Source organism: Delphinapterus leucas, chromosome 8 (assembly GCF_059928025.1).
Source record: "Delphinapterus leucas isolate spDelLeu-1000000601 "Yukka" chromosome 8, BTC_Dleu_Yukka2, whole genome shotgun sequence".
Taxonomy (NCBI): Eukaryota; Metazoa; Chordata; class Mammalia; order Artiodactyla; family Monodontidae; genus Delphinapterus; species Delphinapterus leucas.
This window is the reverse complement of record NC_143136.1, coordinates 96,112,801-96,132,005: the sequence shown is the minus strand read 5'-3', so window position 1 is coordinate 96,132,005 and position 19,205 is coordinate 96,112,801. Positions and strand designations below refer to the sequence as shown.

At 39.2% G+C, this 19,205-nt stretch overlaps 1 protein-coding gene across 1 annotated transcript in view; it reads right to left on the bottom strand.

Moving 5' to 3' along the window:
* The window catches only part of NCKAP5 (NCK associated protein 5), an 870,988-nt gene that overhangs the window by 615,302 nt on the left and 236,481 nt on the right, over nt 1-19,205 (bottom strand). Inside the window, exon 2 of the mRNA XM_022590669.3 lies at nt 6,907-6,980. Coding sequence (XP_022446377.2) covers nt 6,907-6,980 — 74 coding nt within the window. The remainder of the gene's footprint in view (nt 1-6,906; nt 6,981-19,205) is intronic.

Sequence of the window (19,205 nt, the reverse complement as noted above, 5' to 3'; positions counted from 1 at the left end):
CGGACCAGGGCTCGAACCTGTGTCCCCTGCGTTGGCAGGTGGATTCTTTTTTTTTTTTTGCGGTACGCGGGCCTCTCACTGTTGTGGCCTCTCCCGTTGCAGAGCACAGGCTCCAGACACACAGGCTCGGCGGCCATGGCTCACGGGCCCAGCTGCTCCGCGGCATGTGGGATCTTCCCGGACCGGGGCACGAACCCGTGTCCCCTGCATCGGCAGGCGGACTCTCAACAACTGCGGCACCAGGGAAGCCCCCCATAAGGTTTTAAAGAGTCTATTTTGTACACTTATTTGGTTGGGACCTAAATATATATTCTCTGATAGATTAACATGCCCCTTTAGTTTAAAGGGTGGACAGATTTTGTAAGAGACAGGAAATCATATACATATAAAGTCAGTGTAGAGTTTCACTCTGGCATTTTTGGTATCTCCTTGCCTCGGATGACTTGAGTTCAAATACTGGGCAACTCCTTAAGTAGATAAACATGCAGATCACATACCGGTCACCTAAATAAATTATAATGTTGATCAATCCTAAAGTTAAAGGTCAAATATGAACCTGGGTGATCTTCCAATTCGGTCAATCCAGATACCTTTCTGGATTTACTTCTGTTAGCCCCTTCTGTTACTGAACAAAAGTCAGATAAAGATGTTACATCTTTACTTAAAGATAAAGATGTTACTTCACCCAGGGCTTCAGAGCTATGAGAAGGCTACATGCTCCCTTGTTCATCTAAAGCAGCACCATCCATCTATAATAAGAATCCTTGGGGATACATCTCAGCCCACAGCCTTCCCCACCACCGTCCAGGGGTGACATCACCACTGAAGTATGTGGCAATACCCAATTTCCAGAGCCCTGATTTATTCTCCCTTGTGCTGGGCAGAGGGCATGACTGAGAGGCAAGACTCTTATCTTGGCAGGGGTCTGGGACTGTCTGCCTCTCTGGAACAACCCCTGGTGGGTAATTGAGAAGTGACATTGATGGGTTTCCAGGGTGGCCCTGACGCTTGCACTTGCCCCGAGAAAGCAGCTATGGTTTAGAAATCCAGCCCAAGGATTGAGAGGAGGGGAAGAAAATGTAAAGCTTGCTAGCCCTGGTCTCCTTTGACCTCAGCAGACTGAGACAGGGATGCAGAGGTGGGAAACCGTGCACTGTTGCTCTGTTGGCGTAGCATGGGGTTTCGCTTTTATTGCTAGCAGAGAGCACTGAGCTCTTTGTCTGCTACACAGTCTAGCTCCCAGAGATAGCCTCTTTTTCTCTTGAAGGGATGTAAAAAACAAATCACAGTTCTTATTTTATTTGGTGTCCACCATTAAGAATTCATGCAGAGCAATTTTATTTGTTGCCAATTAAGATCTCCCAGTGGAAGTCTATGTTTTAGCAAAGGCAACCTGTTTAATACTCAGCATCACTTTAGTCTATGTAAATTAACCCCTCGAGGATAGAGACATGCTAATTCTTAAGATGCCTGGACAATTCGATTCTAAGAACCAAGATACACAGAAGGTAAATCTCCAAGAGGCTCTGGGCTTGACTTTTCTCAGGCCATGTGTGCTTTTGCCTCTTAACTCTATTTTACAACTACAAGACAATTTCTATAGAACGTGTTAGCAAAGGATCTTCTTTTCCCCGAGACAGAATGATAGCATGTAGCCTCTCAGTAAGCAGTTTTAATGTCACTCACATTTTACCAAAACTAAGACTACTGCTGAAGGAAACTTGAGGCACTGGTGCCAATGATCTCCACCCTAAAATGTATACATATGTCAAATGATGGAGAACACGAAAGGGTATTTGGAATGTGGATCATTTTATTGCAGTGTTCACTCTACTTAGATAAGCAGCATTTTGAATCATGGTGGGAAGGAAAACAAAGTTTTTGTCCAGTTTTTTTTCTCTCTCTCTCCTTAGGTTAAGAATCACAAATAAGCCAGAATGCAAAAGTCTATTTTGAAGAATTTGGGATACACTGAAACTATCATTTTATTGTTGGAAGGGACAGGCCTTAGGGACTCTTATTGCACCTAGAGAACTATATACGCTTGTCAATTAAACTCCTCTTGGTGATGTAGGGAACCACCATTTCTACCCTCGGGAAGCAGGAGTTAACTGGTTTACCAGGGCAAACATAGCTTGTAATCAACGGTTCTTCAGATTCTTGGAATTTGGTATTGAGGCTCTAGTTGCCCCTCAGAAAAATGGTAATGAACTTGGGACTGGCTTTCCGACGCATCTACTTTCCCCTTTCACCAACAACCCAGACTATTTGCTGCTCTTCTACAAGTCACCCATCCTAGTACCTGTGAAGTAAGGGGAGAAGGATGAAGAAAGAGGTACCAGCTATGTTTTTGTATATTTGGCTACCAAACTAGATAGATCACCATTTCCCAAAATATGTTCCTTAGACCTTTAGTCAGAGTAGATGCTCCAAGAAAGATAGGATTTGGGAATTTTTTTAAGTCAAAATTATATTCTATAGTCTATATTCGATATGCTTATCACATATTAGCAATATAAATGGCTCTGAATAGTTCTACAATTAAAATAAAATCTTAAAGCTTGGTTTTACCTAGTATACCTCAAATCTGACCACAGAATACCTTTATTTTTCTTAAAATATCCATACCATACTGTACTAGTGTTTCTTGGGATATGCTTAGAAAAATGCTTATGCAGATGACTGTTTAGATCACTGGCTCTTACCAGGGAGAGGAGAGGATGTTGCCACTAGGAAGCATTTGGAAAATATCCGGAGACATTTTTGGTTGTCACAATGGGGGATGGTACTGGCATGTAGTGGGTAGAGGCTAGGGATGATGCTAAACACCTTATAACGCACAGGACAACCCCACCTCCATGATTAAGTGTAATCTGGCCCCAAATGTCAACAGTGCCCTGCCTGAGAAACCCTAGCCTAAACATAGCTTGTTCAAATGAAACTTCGATCTGGCATCTGCAGGTTGGCAACTGGCACTGTGCATTCACCAGATCGTGTCATTTAATTTTGGCCTTGCAAACCTACTTATTCTTCACTTACTTACAGGCTATTGATAACTCTGTCTGCAATTCAAGCTATGAAAATCTGAAATGAATGCTTTGACATTATCTGGTTCAATCACTGGCAAGCTCTTAGGTATCTGTTATATTAGTCACTTCTACCCCCGTTCTTTGAAGCTTTCCATGACATGTATTAAATGCTACATAAGGATCCAGCTGTATAATTATTCTAGAAAAATAAGATTATACCTATCTGTACATGTCATATATAGGTAATGCCTTTTTTTTAACACCTTTATTAGAGTACAATTGCTTTACAATGGTGTGTTAGTTTCTGCTTTATAACAAAGTGAATCAGCTATACATACACATATATCCCCATGTCTCCTCCCTCTTGCGTCTATGCTTCATGTAATCTCAGTGCTCAGCTGTCTTAAATACTAGCTATATTGATAGCTTCTTTTTAGAGCTAAGGAAACTCAGTCTCAGAGGTGTTACCCAGTAGCCAGTTTGGATGGTCCAGAACCAGAGTCCATGTCTCCAAAACCTCCAATCCAGTCTTATTTCCATTTCTATACTGTTATGCTGCTTCTATTTGTCATACATACTTTCACGTATGTGACATGAAAGAGTAATTAACACCATAAATATTCATGAATTCAATTTGTCTTTTCCAACTGTCTATGTTCTAAACTCTTAATCTGAGGCTGCAAATGGATAAAGATTTCTGTCAAATAGCAGAAAGACATTCTCAGCAGTTGTTTTCTCACACCCTTTCTTGTCAGTCACAGATATATTTAGCCAAATGGAAATAGTAACAGATGACACAAAAATCATTAAGTACAGAAGAGCGTTTTCCTCCTAATCTTAACTTTCCTCATTTAAAGAAATAAATGTACAGAAATGTATGATCACATTTCAACACTGACTAGTAAACAAGTTGTCACTGGGTGTGTTTATTTTTTCCTCATCAAGCAGGGAGAGGCAGAGCAAATTAAACCCACCCAGACTTGTACCCAAGTCTTAGACTCGGTTCTAGATCCTGATTCCACCCTCTTCTTCAGATGAATTCACAGAAATTTTTTTCTGCTGGTATCAAAACATAGTTGAGCTAAATGCTCTTTGCCAGACAGCTATATTTGAACTCCACAAATTCCTTTGCAATTTGAAAACCCAGAGATAGATTATAGGTCTATTTCAGTAGAATACTAAACAGGACGCCGAAATAACCAGTTATCTTGAGAGCATGATTACAGCAATATATTTGTGTCACAGCACATGGTTATGCTATAAAAAGTGACTAAAGCCTATTAAAGGCTAGGAGATTCCTCCACGAAAAAAAGACTTCTAATTCTTAGGCCCAATCTTCTACCATTTGTCCAATTCTTTTATCATTAAGCAAGAGGCAATAACAGTATGACATGTGTTTACCATGTTTTGATCAGTCCTCAGAGACTGTGGCCATAAATTAATGCTGGCTACTATTACTGTTGGAAGATCGAAATATTCAATTTTTTCTTTTAAGTTTCTTTTAACCTATACTTGAGTTAGCTTAAGTATAAATGGAAGACCACTAGTTAATATCAGCAGCAATGACAAGTAGCCTATTCCATGAAATTTGTAACAGCTACAAATTAAAGGCATAATAAAAATCAGAAGAAGCGTATACTGAGTTATGGGAATGCCTGTTTAACTTCAGACACGTTAGCTGTGCTTATGTACATGACATGCCTTTCCCATGATGCTCGACACATCATAGAGTCTACCCCAACTCAAGAAAGCATTTTAACTATTCAATCAAAAGCAGAAAAAAAAGATCCCCACTGCTCACCGTCACTCACAAATCGTTCACCATAAAACGTTTGGCTATAGTTGCCGTTGTGATATTGTAATCACCATCAGAAAGCCCATCACTGTAAGTCAGTCAAGATCTGTTTGCAAAATGTAATCAAGTATAATTTCATGATTCAATAAATAGTATGTAAATCTGCTATTATTGGTTTTCATTTTCTTTTCAATACTACTCTTTCCATTTTCTCACTGGTAGTTATTCCGACTATTCAAATGGAATCATTGCCCTTTATTGTTATTCAAATGAAGCTTTTTTATTAGATCCTCTGACACTATATAAAAAGCTTTGCTTCTTCACCAGCAGTAATCGTACTTGGAAGGAAAATGGAAGTGACTGCCCGCAAAATTCTGAGCTCTTACTTTATGTTAGGTTATGTTTGCACCTGAAATGAGATTTTAATTTAATCGTATCAGAGGAAACCAAAGGTTTTTATTAACTACCTTAATTAAGAAAGCAGGAAAGTATTCTTTTCCATGCAGGTTTTTTGGTTCAAAAACCTGTGAAACTATAATTCCTCTTCAATGATGTGTATAAGACACACTGACCAAATTAAACTCTAATTTCTTTCATCAAGATGGTATTCATCACCTGTGCATTTTTTCTTTTGAAAAAGAGTAAAATTATTCTATACAAATAGTTTAAAGAAAATGTTACAACTCAGTTACATAAGCTTTTAAGCATACATTGTAGTAGATCTACAGAAAATATAATTTAAAAGGCATATAACCATAAATACACTGCTGCTGGTTTTATTAATACAACACACTGGTTCACAAAAGAAAACCTGGTTAGAGCTCTCAAAAAGAAATCTAACAAATACTGCAACAAGTTATATAAAGTTAACTGATGTGTCTGTTACCAGCAAGCAGACCTGAAAACTGTACTTTTTTGTTGTATCCTACCAGCAGCTTTTCGAGGTAGAGAAATAGAATATTGTCTATTACTATAACCACAGATCTGTTTTCTAGTAGGAAAACTAACAGAAGAGCAGAACAAATGAAAATATCAGGCATTTCGCCCAAGAACTAGAATTCCTCAGAGAAGATGAATTTCAAGGTTATTAGGATTTGTTACAAGGGTGCGTGTAGAACAGGCAGCATCAGCCGGTACAGAGACCAAGGGTGATGGATTTAGATAAGGTTGGACAAGAAATCCACAGGGTTAGGTCACACTTACCTGCTTAATATCTCTGTGTACAGAGAGAGCACTGTCTTCCGTGACATGAGGAGATGAGAAATAAAGGACGCTAGGGGCTTTTTGACCCCTGGGCGACAAAGCTAATCACATTAAACAATTCTTGTGCAATGTAAGGTATCATGTAATTGAGCACTAGCATATTTATTCCAGATAACAAGAGCTATAGGAATTTAGTAAATGGAATTCAGAGACCATACAAGCACCTAGGAAGACCCTGACCACACGGACCCCAAAGACCTAGATAATAATATCAAAATAATCTCCATTCCCAAGAGGCCTCAGGGAATGAATAACCTGGGAGTATGACTTCTATGACACTCGCCTCTTTTTCCAATTTACCTGCACAAATGTTCTCACATACCTTTCCTTACCTAGAATCAGGACCCACCACATAGAACAAAAACCTAAACATGGGAGACCTATATATACTACAGCATTCCCGAAATACATATTCTTTAATATGAATTTAGAAATTTTAAGCAGAAGTGTTCAACCTTTCAATTAGAGAAAAACTTAAATAATATTTAAGCAGGCAAGGGCCAGAGAATTTGGGTCCTAGTTTCTACGATATAAGTTTGCTGCATGGCCTTGGGCAAATTAGCTCCTTGACCCTGACAAATGGTATGATTTCCACCACCTTCCCAGTTCTCAGCAGGTCCTTCACTCAAGGACAACTTCTGGCACCACTGCTTCACTTTAATGAAAGGAATGGAACTCTCTAGGTAGCCTCTGCTGATTTCTGCCCCCAGAGGTGCTTTTGGCACCAAGTAGAAGAGACCATTTGCCAACTCCATGCTTCTGTGATCAAGATCAAATTTATAGATGCTGCTACTAGTTGAGGATGTGGATTGAACTCACCTCCAGAGACTTCTGTGTTGCTCCTCAAGTTGAGTCAGCAGATGTTCAATGTATTTGTTGGAGTCCATGTATTCCTGCACATGCAGACACACAAAGACAAATAAGGCCTCATCACCATAGGCACAGGATTCTAAGGCCATTTTGATCTCTACAAGAAGATTTTGGACAAGATAACCCCTTGGTCCCTCCCAGTTCTAGGAGTAGATGCTTCTATGACTTATATGCATAGTCATTTGGGGATGAATAATGTTTTCCCCATATCCTGTGATCATTCCATGAACAAAGAATGGAAGAGAAATGGAGTTCTATCAAGTCAGCATAAACATCCTCTTATTCACAGAGAAAAGCTAAATTTCATAGTCATTTACACTGTGGTCTGTTTTGCCATATAAAAGCAAGGGGTCAGGGGAGGCAAGTGAGACAAACTTACTTTCGCTGCTGACCTTAGAAGAGGAAGAATAAAGTAGACAACACAGGTCTTGATTATACTGGTTTTACACAAATAATTTCCTAGCAAAAACACTATTTTTGAGCTACATAGAAGCTTTATATATTCACTGCCCTCATTCACTGGGCATCTTATTTGTATTGATGAATCACATGTTCATTTTCCTTCATCTCCTTATATGAACAAAACAATGTAATTTGGTTTTGGTGTTTCTTTTTTTTTATTTTCTTTTATTTCTTTTCTTAGAAAATCAATCTTCGGCTTCTAAGAGGTTATAAAGGCAAGGTTTATCTTGTTTAGAAATATGCATAAAGTTTTGTAAATCAAATTATATTTTCAAGAAACATTTCTGAAAAATGAGGGATTCCTTTGAGGCATGAGAATTGCTCATAAAATCTATAGGTTATTAAGTCCAATTTTTTATATTTGTGATTCCTGAATATGAGGTTCACATGCAATAGTTTCAACTGCCAACTATGTAGAAAAATACAAAAAAAAAATTTGTATGATTTATTTCATCCTGAACCTGATACTTCTTTCCCTTTCTGTATGAAGATCCAGCCCACAGGCCTCTGTGCCTACATTACAACTACCTTTGACGGAACAGTGTGCAATGATTTCAGTTTTAAGGCATGCACGAAAGTTACTGTTTCATTTCTTATGGACTTAAGGTAAACTGAGAACTCTGGTTAATATTGCTACTTTTTTTTTTACAGAATTATTTTGATAAAATTCTATATAAAATCTATTGCTCCTATAAAAATATTCACTATAATGGGTGGGAGCAGGGGAGTGGAAGAAACACAATAAGAGTTGACCTGAAATAGTGGAAAGGGCCCCGTTCCAAGTTTCTGGACCTGGATCTACCTGTGTAGCCTTGAAGAAGCCTTTTTAACTTTCCACAATATTTCAGTTAGACTAGAGAGTATCCTAAGTCCTCATCTAGCTAAAACTGTTAGAATTCTATAACACTATAATTCTATTGCAGAAAATTAGCTAAAGAGTTCTATTCTAATTAATACACATGTTTAGTTTAGTTATTTAAATGAGAACATTGGGCACATCAAAACCAAAGCAGAAATCTCTTATCACAGGAAGTTGCAGTGGTCTGTGGTTATGTTATTAAGTGTCCCGATCAAGCTTTAAACACGATTTATTTATTTATTTATTTATTTTTAATTTATTTATTTTTGCCTGCATTGGGTCTTCATTGCTGCTCACAAGCTTTCTCCAGTTGCAGCGAGCGGGGGCTACTCTTTGTTGCAGTGCACGGGCTTCTCATTGCGGTGGCTTCTCTTTGTTGCGGAGCATGGGCTCTAGGTGCATGCGCTTCAGTAGTTGTGGCACGCAAGCTCAGTAGTTGTGGAATGCAGGCTCTAGAGTGCAGGCTCAGTAGATGTGGAGCACGGGCTTAGTCGCTCCATGGCATGTGGGATCTTCCCGGACCAGGGCTCAAACCCGCATCCCCTGCATTGGCAGGTGGATTCTTAACCACTGCACCATGAGGGAATCCCTAAACACGATTTAGAACACTCAAAATTCTTAAAGATATTTTCAAATACATCCCATCAAAAAAAATTTAAAGACAGTGTTTCCAAGTAAAAACAAATATATAAACTTCAAAGTCACCCATCCATTCTTCATTCAATTGCTTTTTTTCAACATCTATTATATGTCAAGTGCTGTTCCAACTTCCGTAGATATTGTAATAACTAAGAGGGAGAAAGTTCCTGCCCTCAGAGAGCTTACATTCTGTAGAGAGATACATAACAAGTAAGTGAGCAGATTGATTTCAGATTGGTCACATGCTAGGAAGGAAATAACAGGTGACAGGAGGGACTTTAAATGGGGAAAGCACCATCTTCATACACCATGGTTGGAAGAGGACTCAGAACAAATGATTTTTGGGTTAAGACCTGAGAGAGAAGGAGGCAGAGAAAGGAAGAGACCAGGGAGAACACCGCAGGCAAAGGAAATGGCATATGCAAAGGCCCTCAAATGTGGTATTTAAGGAACAGAAAGGAAGCCATTGTGTCCAGGAGCAGAGCCTGGGGTGTGTATTCTAAAATGAAGTTGGAGAGGAAAGCAGGGGCCAAATCACATGCAAGCTCTGAAAAACAGTTAGGTTTAAACCAGTAGATTTGTTATTCTGTTCATTCTGCTTAGCTCAAGTCGGAGGTGGGAGCTGAAAGGTGATTACAAATATGATCTTTGGATCAAAGAGATTTAGGTTCAAAGTACCTGGTTTTGGTACTTACTAGCTGTACCTCCTCAGGCCAAGTTATTTAATCTCTCTAAACCTTATTTTTTTTCAGAGAGATAAATAATAATTTAAAAGGTGTTGTAAGGATTAAATAAAACAGTTTAAGCATATACCACATGCTAAGCAGTGAGCAGAGCCTTTTCTATAGGATCAAACCTCTTCTCAAAAGGCAAACCACTTTACAAGGTGAAGTTTATATCCATTGTCTCTTCTCTTACTCAACTTCAAGATGTTTAAGTGTATGCTTCTTTTTTCTGGCTGCATTCGGTTTTCATTGCTGTGTGCGGGCTTTCCCTAGTTGTGGTGAGCGGGGGCTACTCTTCGTTGCGGTGTGCGGGCTTCTCATTGCGGAGGATTCTCTTGTTGCAGAGCACAGGCTCTAGGTGCGCGGGCTTCAGTAGATGTGGCTCATGGGCTCTAGAGTGCAGGCTCAGGAGTTGTGGCTCACGGCCTTAGTTGCTCCTCGGCATGTGGGATCTTCCTGGACCGGGGTCAAATCCATGTCCCCTGCATTGGCAGGCAGATTCTTTTTTTGTGGTACGCGGGCCTCTCACTGTTGTGGCCTCTCCCGTTGCGGAGCACAGGCTCCAGACGCGCAGGCTCAGCGGCCATGGCTCACGGGCCCAGCCGCTCCGCAGCATGTGGGATCCTCCTGGACCGGGGCACGAACCTGTGTCCCCTGAATCGGCAGGCGGACTCTCAACCACTGCACCACCAGGGAAGCCCAGCAGGCAGATTCTTAACCACTGCGCCATCAGGGAAGTCCCTAAGTGTATGCTTCTTTAATTATAGTTGAATTTTAGAATAGGTAGTTAGAGATTAACAATAACAATACAGATTTTCAAGCATTAAATGTAGGTATTGCTGGATTGTGGTTTAAAAGCTATTTCAAATACAATACTGGCTGCTTTCATTAATTTTCCATAAAAATAACTCTAATGATGTCTTAAACAACATAACAATGGGAAACTAGGATTATGGATTTTCGTCCTTCTTTTCAGTTTAATTTTTCATCATAGCATGCTTACATTAATATCCAATTTTATGTTACTTGCACATTTATTGTGGTATTGCCTATACCCCACCCCTACACATACACACACAAATAGACACCAACTGAAATGAACTGAGAAAAAAAAGATGATGCTTACATGTGCTTTTTGTTAAATGAAACAAGTTTTTCCCTGCCTAAAAGAACTTAGGCAGCACCCTCATATATTTATCATTCCTGGCCCCTGAATTGGAGAAATTCATTAACTAATAATAAATCCTTACCATTCTTTAAGAATAAAATAGGATTATTCTACTAGGAATCACCTTGGAGATTAACTCCCAGGAAACAATGGAGGGTGATCACAGTGGGGCTGGCAGTGGTCCACACTGGAACTACAGTCATAGCAAGTACAGTGTTATAGCGACTGTGCCTGTAGTGCCAGCTTTGGTATAAAGCGCATACTGAATGTTCTTAACATGGGCTCCAATATTCCAGAGTATCAAAGGCACAGGCAGAAAGAAAGGGGATGGCAAAATTCTACCTCAGTATAACATAGCTCCCCAAATTGCCTGAAAGACATTGGATATTGGGAGACCTCGCAGAAAAGATTTTAAAAATGCAGATGGACAGAAGGTGGTATATACACTGTCTGCTGCTGATCCCAGGGTCTATGCGGATCATTTTAGAATGAGTAAAGTGAAAACATACAACACAGAACCCATGAAGAAGTACTGGAGGACAAGAGAAAGAGAACATCACCCTCAATCACAGGAGAAGGCATCAAACCTGAAAATGATTTTCAAGAAAGTATTTTAGAAAAAACCTTAACATGTTTGGTAGTATCCAGAAAGACATGACTCTCCAAAACATGTGCAGAAAGCTTAAAAAAAGACACTGAGATAAAAAGATAGGATTAAATTAAAAACAAGACGAGCTGAAAAGAGAATAAAATGAAATAAAAATGGAGCTGGGTGAGCTAAGAATTTCAAGGAAATATAAACTGCAATAGCGGAATGGAAACTTGTTGACCTTTACATTGTGATTTTTATTATGCGATGACTCTCCACAACATGAAATTGTGCTTCAGAGAAGAGTGGATAATGGATTATGGTATATCGGCACTAAGTGATCACACAAATGAAGTCTACTGCTCAGTATCTCATCTAGGAACAAATCAAACTCCCCAACCCAAGTACTTAAATATTCCTCAGTATCCATGGGGGACTGGTTCCAGGACCAATTTCTGGTGATACCAAAATCCATGGATGCTCAAGTCTTTTATAGTCAGCCCTCTGTATGCACAGATGTGGAACCCATGGATACAAGGTTGACTGCACTCACTAAGCCTTCTACTATTTCTACAGTATGATTCAATTAGTGTATATATAGTCCAGTTAGTGAAGATTAATACTGCTGTAACCTAGAAGAAAAGCACACACCCATCTCCCCATCGTCCTTGGTGTCAATGTTCACTGTCTCTAACATTATCCGTGAAAAATGTCAGCTTCCCCAGGCTTGCTTTGCCCAGCATGTACTTCTCATGTCACTCAGCACAAAGACTTTATTCAAATATAGTTATTAACTTGATGAACACTGTATTCTACTTATTTTCCTTATGACAAACCTATATTGGATACAATAGTAGAATTGACAATAAAAACACATACACAGTCCTGTGAAGGACAAACAATCTAGGTAAATTAAATAAAGGATAAAGATGAAAATGAAGAGAGACATGATGGATATTAGGTCAGGAAATGTAGGTTTATGTATCAATTATAGCTTTTGAGTACTTGACAAGATTTGTAAGGTAAACAGTGATCAAGGGATAATTAAAGAAACATTTCAGAATAGGATAGAGAAAAAAAAAAAAAAACACTTGATTTTACACATCAAAAAGGCTCCTCACATTCCAGGTAGAGGTTATGGAAAATCATCCACCCACATAAGGGCTGGAAAGAAAAGTAGCATGTGTGTTTGGGGTGGGGATTGGGATGACAGCAAGCACCCAAACAGACAAATGGTCTCCTATCAAGGATTTTAAAAAGGCTGGTTGCAGGGCTTCCCTGGTGGCGCAGTGGTTGGGAGTCCGCCTGCCAATGCAGAGGACATGGGTTCGTGCCCCGGTCCGGGAAGATCCCACGTGCCGCGGAGCAGCTGGGCCTGTGAGCCATGGCTGCTGAGCCTGCACATCCGGAGCCTGTGCTCCGCAATGGGAGAGGCCACAACAGTGAGAGGCCTGTGTACCGCAAAAAAAGAAAAAAAGGCTGGTTGCATAGCTTCTGGCCACCCCAGATGTCCATTGAAATAAGACACATAGACAAACCTTTGTGTCTTAATCCATAAACATCCCCAATAAAGTAGCTTCTATATAACAAAGCAACAGAAAGACATTCTCAGCTTTACATGAATTCAGAAAATAAAGTGCCTACCTTAATTAAAACTACATGTGTGGGAGGCTGGGGGGAAGTGCTCCAAGGTGGAGGCTCACCTTGAATTCACCTTGCCCCATGGACACACCAAATCTACAGCTGCATATGGAATAATTCCCTTTGAAAAAGAACTGAAAACTAGCTGAACTGCCCCATCCACAATAAATGATAAAAGGACCATATTGAGATAGGTAGGAGAGACAGAGACGTGGTCTCACCAAAAACTCCATGCCTGGTGCAGAGCCCCACAATAGGGAGGGAATCTCACAAATCCAGAGCTCCTCCCCTAGGGTGAGGGGTTTGTGCCCCATATCAGCCTCTCCAGCCCTTGGGACCTACAACAGAGAGATGAGCCCCCAAAATGTCTGGCTTAGAAACCAAAGGAGTTCACATCCAAGGGACCTAAAGGGCTGTGTGAACTAAAAATGCCACCTGCCATATCAGTAAACAAAGGATGCTGCAGCCATCAAGCCGTCGCATTACAGTTGCCCCCAACGCTGAGCCCTGAGGAAACTCAGGATGGAAACAGGATGCCCGCCATCTAGCGGTCAGCTGCTGCAGCCACCCTCGACGGTGCACCCTGGGGAGACTCAGGATGAGAAGCACAGGATACTGGTCCCCAAGAGCTGAGGTGCCCATCAAAGGGATGATTTCAGTGAGCCCAGAATTTGCATCTTCCCATACATAGAAAAGCACTAGATTCCTTAACCTGAGCTATCTGGTTTTCCTTAATTAACAGTAATCTTTGATGTTCCGACTACCTGGTCTTTGTTGCAAAAACTCCTATATGTCCTGGCTCCTGCCCTTGCCTCTTCAGAGCAGTCCCTCAGTTATCTGAGATGCTGTGTCCCAGGCTTAAGTCCTCAGTTTTGTCCACCAAATAAAACATAACCCTCAACTTTTAGATGGTGCATTTTTTTTCAGTCAACAGTTGAAGTGAGCTGAGATTCTCCTTTCAAAAAGCTTGACATATATACACTACTATGTATAAAATAGATAACTAATGAGAGCCTAATGTATAGCACAGGGAACTCTACTCAATGATCTGTGGTGACCTAAGTGGGAAGGAAATCTGAAAAAGAGTGGATATAGTATACATATAACTGATTCACTTTGCTGTACAGCAGAAACTAACACAACATTGCAAAGCAACTGTACTCCAATAAAAAGTCATTTAAAAATACATACATACATACATCAATAAATAAAAGGCTTGCATGAGGTCTCACTTGCCCTAGGACCCAGTGCAAAAGTAGCAGTTTGAAAAGTGCCCGGAATGTGAAGGAGATTCCTATGCTAATCTTCAAGCATCTGCTGGAGGAACAAGAGATGGTTGGGACTCTTTCTGGAGACTGGGGTGCTGGCAGACACCATTCTGCACTCTCCCTCTACCCTGTTAGCACAGGCAGGTGTGCAGACGTGGGACCCTCCCACTGTCTTGGTAAGGCAGGCAGGGGTGAGTAGATGCAGCATTCCCTCACTCCCTGGCTGGGACCAGCTAGTGAGAGCAGTCATGACACTCTCCCACTCCCTTGCTGAAACTGGCCGCGGAGCACAGACAAGGATTTTTCCTGATGTCATGCCAAAGCCAAGGAGCATGTCCTGCCCCCTATGCACTCCAGATGCTCTTCTAGGGCCAGCAGGTGCATGCGATCCACAAAGAGGATGCCTTCTGATCACCTAGCCCTGGTGGCCAATGGGACTTGCATTCCTGGGCTCCATGGGACTGTAACAATTAGAAAGATAGCTCTTGGCAGGCTACCACCCCCAGGGCACTGCACAGGCAGCAGACTGAAACACACCTCCAGTCTTCCTATGAAAAAGGCCTATTTGCTTGTCCTGGAGATTCAGCCTGAGGCTTCAGGCTTGCCACACATCTAGAGAGTACAGAGGCACTCTCAGGGAATGTAAGACACTATCCTTGCACACTCCCTTCGCCTCACTGCAGCTCAATGATACCTCCCAGAAAGGAGCTTATACACTTGTCTAGAGGTCTGATTTATGGAAATGTTGCCCAAGGGTCATCTCCAGATTTTCTGTTCTGGAGGCCAGCAGGGTTTATGATTATGGTCCATAGGACTACATACGTGCATACTTCAAAACCTGTTGCCCGAGGGTTTGACTTTCAAACAGCCCAAAACTAAGTGCAAAATGAGATCCTTCCTCTTGGAACACTGACAGGTCTTGGCACACCCTCAACACCAGGAACCTATCAAGAATAAATCAGGCTGCTTAGACAATCACAAAATTTCAAAAGACAACCAACCACTAGGGCAAGGTTGAATCACCTACACAAGGCCAACTACTTCAAGACTCAGAGAGGTAGCTGTTTCACCAATACATAGAAACAGCATCAAACAAAAGGACAAAACAGAAATATGTTATTAAAGAAAGAACAAGACAACACTTCAGAAAGAGATTTTAATGAAATGAAGATAAGTAATCTACCTGATAAAGAATTCAAAGTAATAGTCAAAATTGCTCACTGAACTCAGAAGAATAGATGAACAAGTGAGAACTTCAGCAAAGAGATAGAAAATATAAAGAAGCACAGAATAGAAGTCACAGAGCTGAGAACACAAAAACTGAACTAAAAAACACACTAGAAGGATTCAACAGCAGACTAGACAAAGCAGTAGAAAGAATCAGTGTTCTGGAAGTCAAAGCAAGGATACTCATCTAAACTGAGCTGCAAAATAATAATAATAATAATAAAATAATACAAGTAAAAATAAAGTGAAGAGATTTTAAGGGATCTATGGGAAAACACCAAGAGGACTAACATTAACATTATGTGGGTCTAAGGAGAAGACAGAGAGAAAGGGGCAGAACTTATTTGAAGAAATAATGGCTAAAAATAATGGCTAAAAATTTCCCTAACTTGGGAAAGAAAACAGACATCCAGGTCCAGGAAGCCCAAATAAGATGAACCTCAAGAGATCTACACCAAGATACATTATACTTAAAATGTCAAAAATTGAAGACAATACAAGAACCTTAAAAGCAGCAAGAGAAAAGCAACTTGTTATGTGTGAGGGAAAGCCAATAAGACTAGCAGCATATTTGTTTAGCAGAAACATTATGGGCCAGAAGGGAGTGGCATGGTATATTCTCAGTGCTGAAAGAAAAAAATTCCAACCAAGAATACTCCACCCAGCAAGATTATCACTCATCATGAAAGGAGGGATAGAGTTTTTCAGTCAAACAAAAGTTAGATGAGTTCATCACCACCAAACCAACCTAACAAGAAATGTTAAAGGGACTTCTTTAACCTGAAAAGAAAGGTCACTAATTAATAACAAGAAAATATATGAAAGTCAAATTCTCACTGGTAAAGATAAATATTTAGCGAAGATAGTGGATTAATCACTTATAAGGTTAGTGTCAAGTTTAAAAGACAAAAGTAGCAAAATTAACAAAAATACAATAATTATTTAAGGGATACCTAAGAGACAGAAGTAAAAAGATGAAATGTAGTGGAGAGGTAAAGATGTAGAGTTTTGGAATACCCTCAAATTTAAGTTAGTATTAACTTAAAATGGACTTTTATATACATAGGACATTATATGTGAACCACATGATAACCACAGAGCAAAAACCTAGAGTAGATACAGACACACAAAAGAGAGAATGGAATCTCAACATAACAACTAAAGGAATCTCAACTAAACTAAGTCATCAAAGCACAAGGAAAGAGAGCAAAAGAAGAAAGTAACAGAGAGAAACTACAAAAAGACAGGCAGAAAAATTAACAAAATGGAAGTAAATTAATATTTATCAATAATTACCTTAAATGTAAATGGGCTAAATTCTTCACTCTAAAGACAGAATTGATTAAAAATCAAAACAAAACAAAAACAAAACAAAGCAAAACAAACAAGACTCATCTATATGCTGCCTACAAGAGACTCACTTTAGATATAAGGACATACATGTACTGAAAATGAAGGGATGGAAAAAGATATAGCATGCAAATATTCAATAGAAACAAAAAGAAAGCTGGGATAGCTATACGCATATCAGACAAAATAGACTTTATAACAAAGTCTGTAGTAATAGACAAAGAAGGACACTACGTAATGATAAAAGGGTCAATTCAACAAGAATATGTAATTTTTAAAATATATATGCACCCAACATAGAAGCACCTAAATATAAAAAGCAAATATTAACAGACCTAAAGGGAGAAAGTACAACAATACAATAATAGTAGGGGAGTTTAATACCCTACTTTATCAGTGGATAGATCATTCAGACAGAAAATCATAAGAAAACACCAGCCTTAATGACACTTTACATCAGGTTGACTTAATAGACATATACAGAATATTCCATCCAAAAGCAGCAAAACACATTCTTTTCAAGTACACATGGAACATTCTCCAGGACAGATCATACGTTAAGCCATAAAACAAATTTCAATAAATTTAAGGAGACTGAAGTCACATCAAGCATTTCTTCCAACCACAATGGCATGAAACTTAAAATCAATTACAAGAAGACTGTAAAACTCACAGGTACGTGGATATTTAACAACATGCTACATACAACCGCTGGGTCAATGAAAGAAATCAGTGGAGAAATAAAAACATACTTAGAGACAAATGAAAATGAAATACAACATACCAAAACCTATGTGATGCAGCAAAAGCAGTTCTAAAAGGGAAGCTCACAGAAATACTGGCCTACTTCAAGAAGGAAGAAAAATCTCAAATAAACAATCTAACTTTACACCTAAAGAAACTAGAAAAAGAAGAAACAATGTTAGTAGAAGAAAGTAAATAATAACAATCAGAGCAGAAATAAATAAAATAGAGGCTAAAAGGACAATAGGAAAGTCAGTAAAACTAAGAGCTGATTCCTTGAAAAGATAAACAAAATTGACAAACCCTTAGCCAGACTCACCAAGAAAAAAAGAGGCCTTAAATAAATAAAATCCAAAATTGAAGAGGAGATGTTACAACTGATAGCATAGAAATATAAAGGATCTTAAAAGACTACTCTGAACAATTATATGCCAACTCATTGGACAACACAGAAGAAATGAATACATTCTTAGACTCACACAATCTTTAGAGACTGAATTAGGAAGAAATAGAAAATCTGAACAGACCAAAACACATAAAGAGATTGTGGGAGGGTTCTGATTACCGATTCAAACAAAACTTTGGTACCAGATGGCTTTTCTAGTGGATTTTATCAAACATTCAAAGAAGAGTTAATACCTATCCTCCTCAAATTCTTTCAAAACATTTAAGAGGAGGAAATGCTTCCAAACTCATTTGATGAGGCCAGCATTACTGTGACACCAAAATCCAGACAAGCACATCACCATATATGAAAATTACAAGTCAATATCCCTGATGAACACAGATGTAAAAATCCTCAACAAAATGTTAGCAAATTGCATTCAACAATACATTAAAAGGATGATACACCATGATCAAGTGGGATTTATTCAAGGGATGTAAGGATGGTTCAACATCAACAACATCTGCAAAGCAATGTGATACACTACCTTAACAAAATAACGAATACAAACCATATGATCATCTCAACAGATGTACAAAAAGCTTTTGACAAAATTCAATATCCATTTATGTTAAACTTTCAACAAAGTGAGTACAGAGGGAATGTACCTCACCATAATAAACGCCATGTATGAGAAGCCTACAGCTAACATACTGAACAGTGAAAAGCTAGAAGTGTTTCCTCTAAGATCAGGAACAAGATAAGAATGTCCACCCTCCCCACTTCTGTTCAACATAGTATTGGAAGTCCTTGCCAGAGCAATTATGCAAGGAAAATAAAAGGCATCCAAATTGGAAAGAAATAAGTAAAACTGTCACTATTTGCAGATGAAATGATTTTATATAGAGAAAACCCTAAACTTTTCACAAAAAGACTGTTAGAACTACTAAACAAATTTAGTGAAGTGGCAAGGCATAAAATGTCTATACAGTAACAGAAAAAGAAATTAAGAAAACAGACCCATTTACAATTGCATCAAAAAGAATAAAATACCTAGAAATAAATTTAACCAAGAAGATGAAACACCTGTACTATGAAGACTCTAAGACACTGAAGAAAGAAACTGAAAACACAAAGAAATGGAAAGATATTCCATGCTTATGGATTGGAATAGTTAATATTGTTAAAATG